We start from the raw sequence: 2,024 nt of genomic DNA, 5'->3' as shown, positions 1-2,024 counted from the left end.
CCCCCCGGCCCTAAAGGTCCCCCTGGAGACGACGGTCCTAAAGGAAGTCCTGTAAGTCCTGGTTACCCGTCACTATAGAGTCACATGTTACACATATTGCAGTTGAGTCCTGTTACTGCCATGTGAATGTATTCCAATGGATGTTATGGATTTGTAATGAGTTGTCACTGGAAGGCAAAGTAAGAGGTATTCTCTTTATGTATTAATAAATTATCCCTAGAGTCATTCTAGATACTGAGCATTTTGTTTGATTTCATTTCCAGGGTCCAAGTGGTTTCCCTGGTGATCCTGGTCCCCCTGGCGAGATCGGACAGGCTGTAAGTAACTGAAATGTTACAATGATATTGTTTTGACATTCAGTTACTGTATTACTTTGGTACCAGTTGAAATAAAAAAAATCCCAAACTGTGCTCTATCCATCCAATGTTACGCAACATTTATGATGTCTCTCTTTCTCCTCCCAGGGTTTAGACGGTCCTCCTGGTGACAAGGGAGACGACGGAGAGGCTGGTCAACCTGTGAGTCTCACCTAACGCATTATTACACCTGTCTAACGACAAACAAGCATTAACAAACTCAACATTTCTCATATCTGAAGGCAACTACAGTAAACATACAAGTACAGTACAAGAGCTTTTAGCACTGCGTCGCTCATTCCTTCAGTGTCTCTTTTGCTCTCATCATGTAATGTTAACCTTTCTCGCCTCCTAGGGTTCCCCTGGACCCACCGGAGAGTCTGGACCTTCTGGCCCACCAGGAAAGAGAGGCCCCCATGGAACAGTTGGACCTGAGGGCAGGCAAGGAGAGAAGGGAGCCAAGGGAGAGTCTGGTCTGGAGGGCCCACAGGGAAAGACAGGCCCAGTTGGTCCTCAGGGAGCACCTGGCAAGCAAGGTTCTGAAGGTCTCAGAGGTATCCCCGGCCCAGTTGTAAGTACAACATTGTTTCATATTTTGTGTCATAGCCATTACAGTTACTAGGGGCAGTAACTGTGGATGTCCACAACACACATAGATTAGCATAGTGACTGATCTACAAAAGCCATTGCTAAACCACACGCTATGGGCATAAGGGCATAATACCAATATTGTATGTGAAGATCAGTGAGTTAAAGCATTGACTCTCTGAATGTTTCCATGCAGGGGGAACAAGGCCTTCCAGGTTCTTCAGGCCCTGACGGACCCCCTGGACCCATGGTGAGGACAACTAACCTCTGTCCCCTGACCACTAACCCTGGGTTATTTGATGTTACAGGATTCACAGTACCTTGTCTTTTTGGGTAATACGTGTAATATTATATGTCCTCCCTCTCTACTCTTCTTTCTTCCATCCCTCTCTACCCCTCTCCCATATTATTTCCATCTCTCTCTCTACTCCTCTCTCCCTCACAGGGTCCTCCAGGATTACCCGGGTTGAAGGGAAACTCTGGTATTAAGGGTGAAAAGGTGAGCCCCCTGTTTCATCAGATTATTGACCACATGTAGTATACTTTACATATTACTGTCAGTAGAACCGATGTGGATGTGGTGGAGGAGTCAGGCGCAGGACACAGAGGCTTCGTCCAACAGACTTTACTAGTCAAAAGTGCTAAATTACAATACACGGCCTCGAAAACAAACAGAGGCGAGTGAATACGTAACATGCGTAAACACTAAACAAACAAACAGAGCGTCAAAACGCAGCTCCGAAAATACAGGCAGACAACAACACACAATCTAACCAATGCCAAACAGGGAACTTATAGGACACGTAATCAGAACACAAACAGACACAGGTGTACAAGACAGACCAAAGCAATCACACCATGAAACATTCAACGGTGGCAGCTAGTACTCCGGGGACGGCGAACGCCGAAGCCTGCCCGAACCAGGAGGAGGAGCAGTCTCGGCCGAAACCGTGACAATTACTATGAAATATTGACATCAATACCTGTTGCATGCATGGCTAAATATCACAAACTGTATTGTATCTCAAAGCTGCTAATGAGAACCTTGACGACCTTGTACCTAGCCGGTGGGGATTCCAG

The 2,024-nt window shown here is 46.3% G+C and overlaps 1 protein-coding gene across 1 annotated transcript in view; it reads left to right on the top strand.

Annotated features, from left to right (window-relative positions):
• The window catches only part of LOC311099389 (collagen alpha-1(V) chain-like), a 140,575-nt gene that overhangs the window by 123,452 nt on the left and 15,099 nt on the right, over nucleotides 1-2,024 (top strand). The window contains 6 exon segments of the mRNA XM_084140090.1: nucleotides 1-51; nucleotides 264-317; nucleotides 465-518; nucleotides 712-927; nucleotides 1,141-1,194; nucleotides 1,390-1,443. Of these exon segments, the coding sequence (XP_083996216.1) occupies nucleotides 1-51; nucleotides 264-317; nucleotides 465-518; nucleotides 712-927; nucleotides 1,141-1,194; nucleotides 1,390-1,443 (483 nt within the window).

This window comes from Coregonus lavaretus (genome assembly GCF_964263955.1).
Source record: "Coregonus lavaretus genome assembly, chromosome: 24".
Lineage (NCBI taxonomy): Eukaryota > Metazoa > Chordata > Actinopteri > Salmoniformes > Salmonidae > Coregonus > Coregonus lavaretus.
This window is presented reverse-complemented; position numbering and strand designations above follow the sequence as displayed.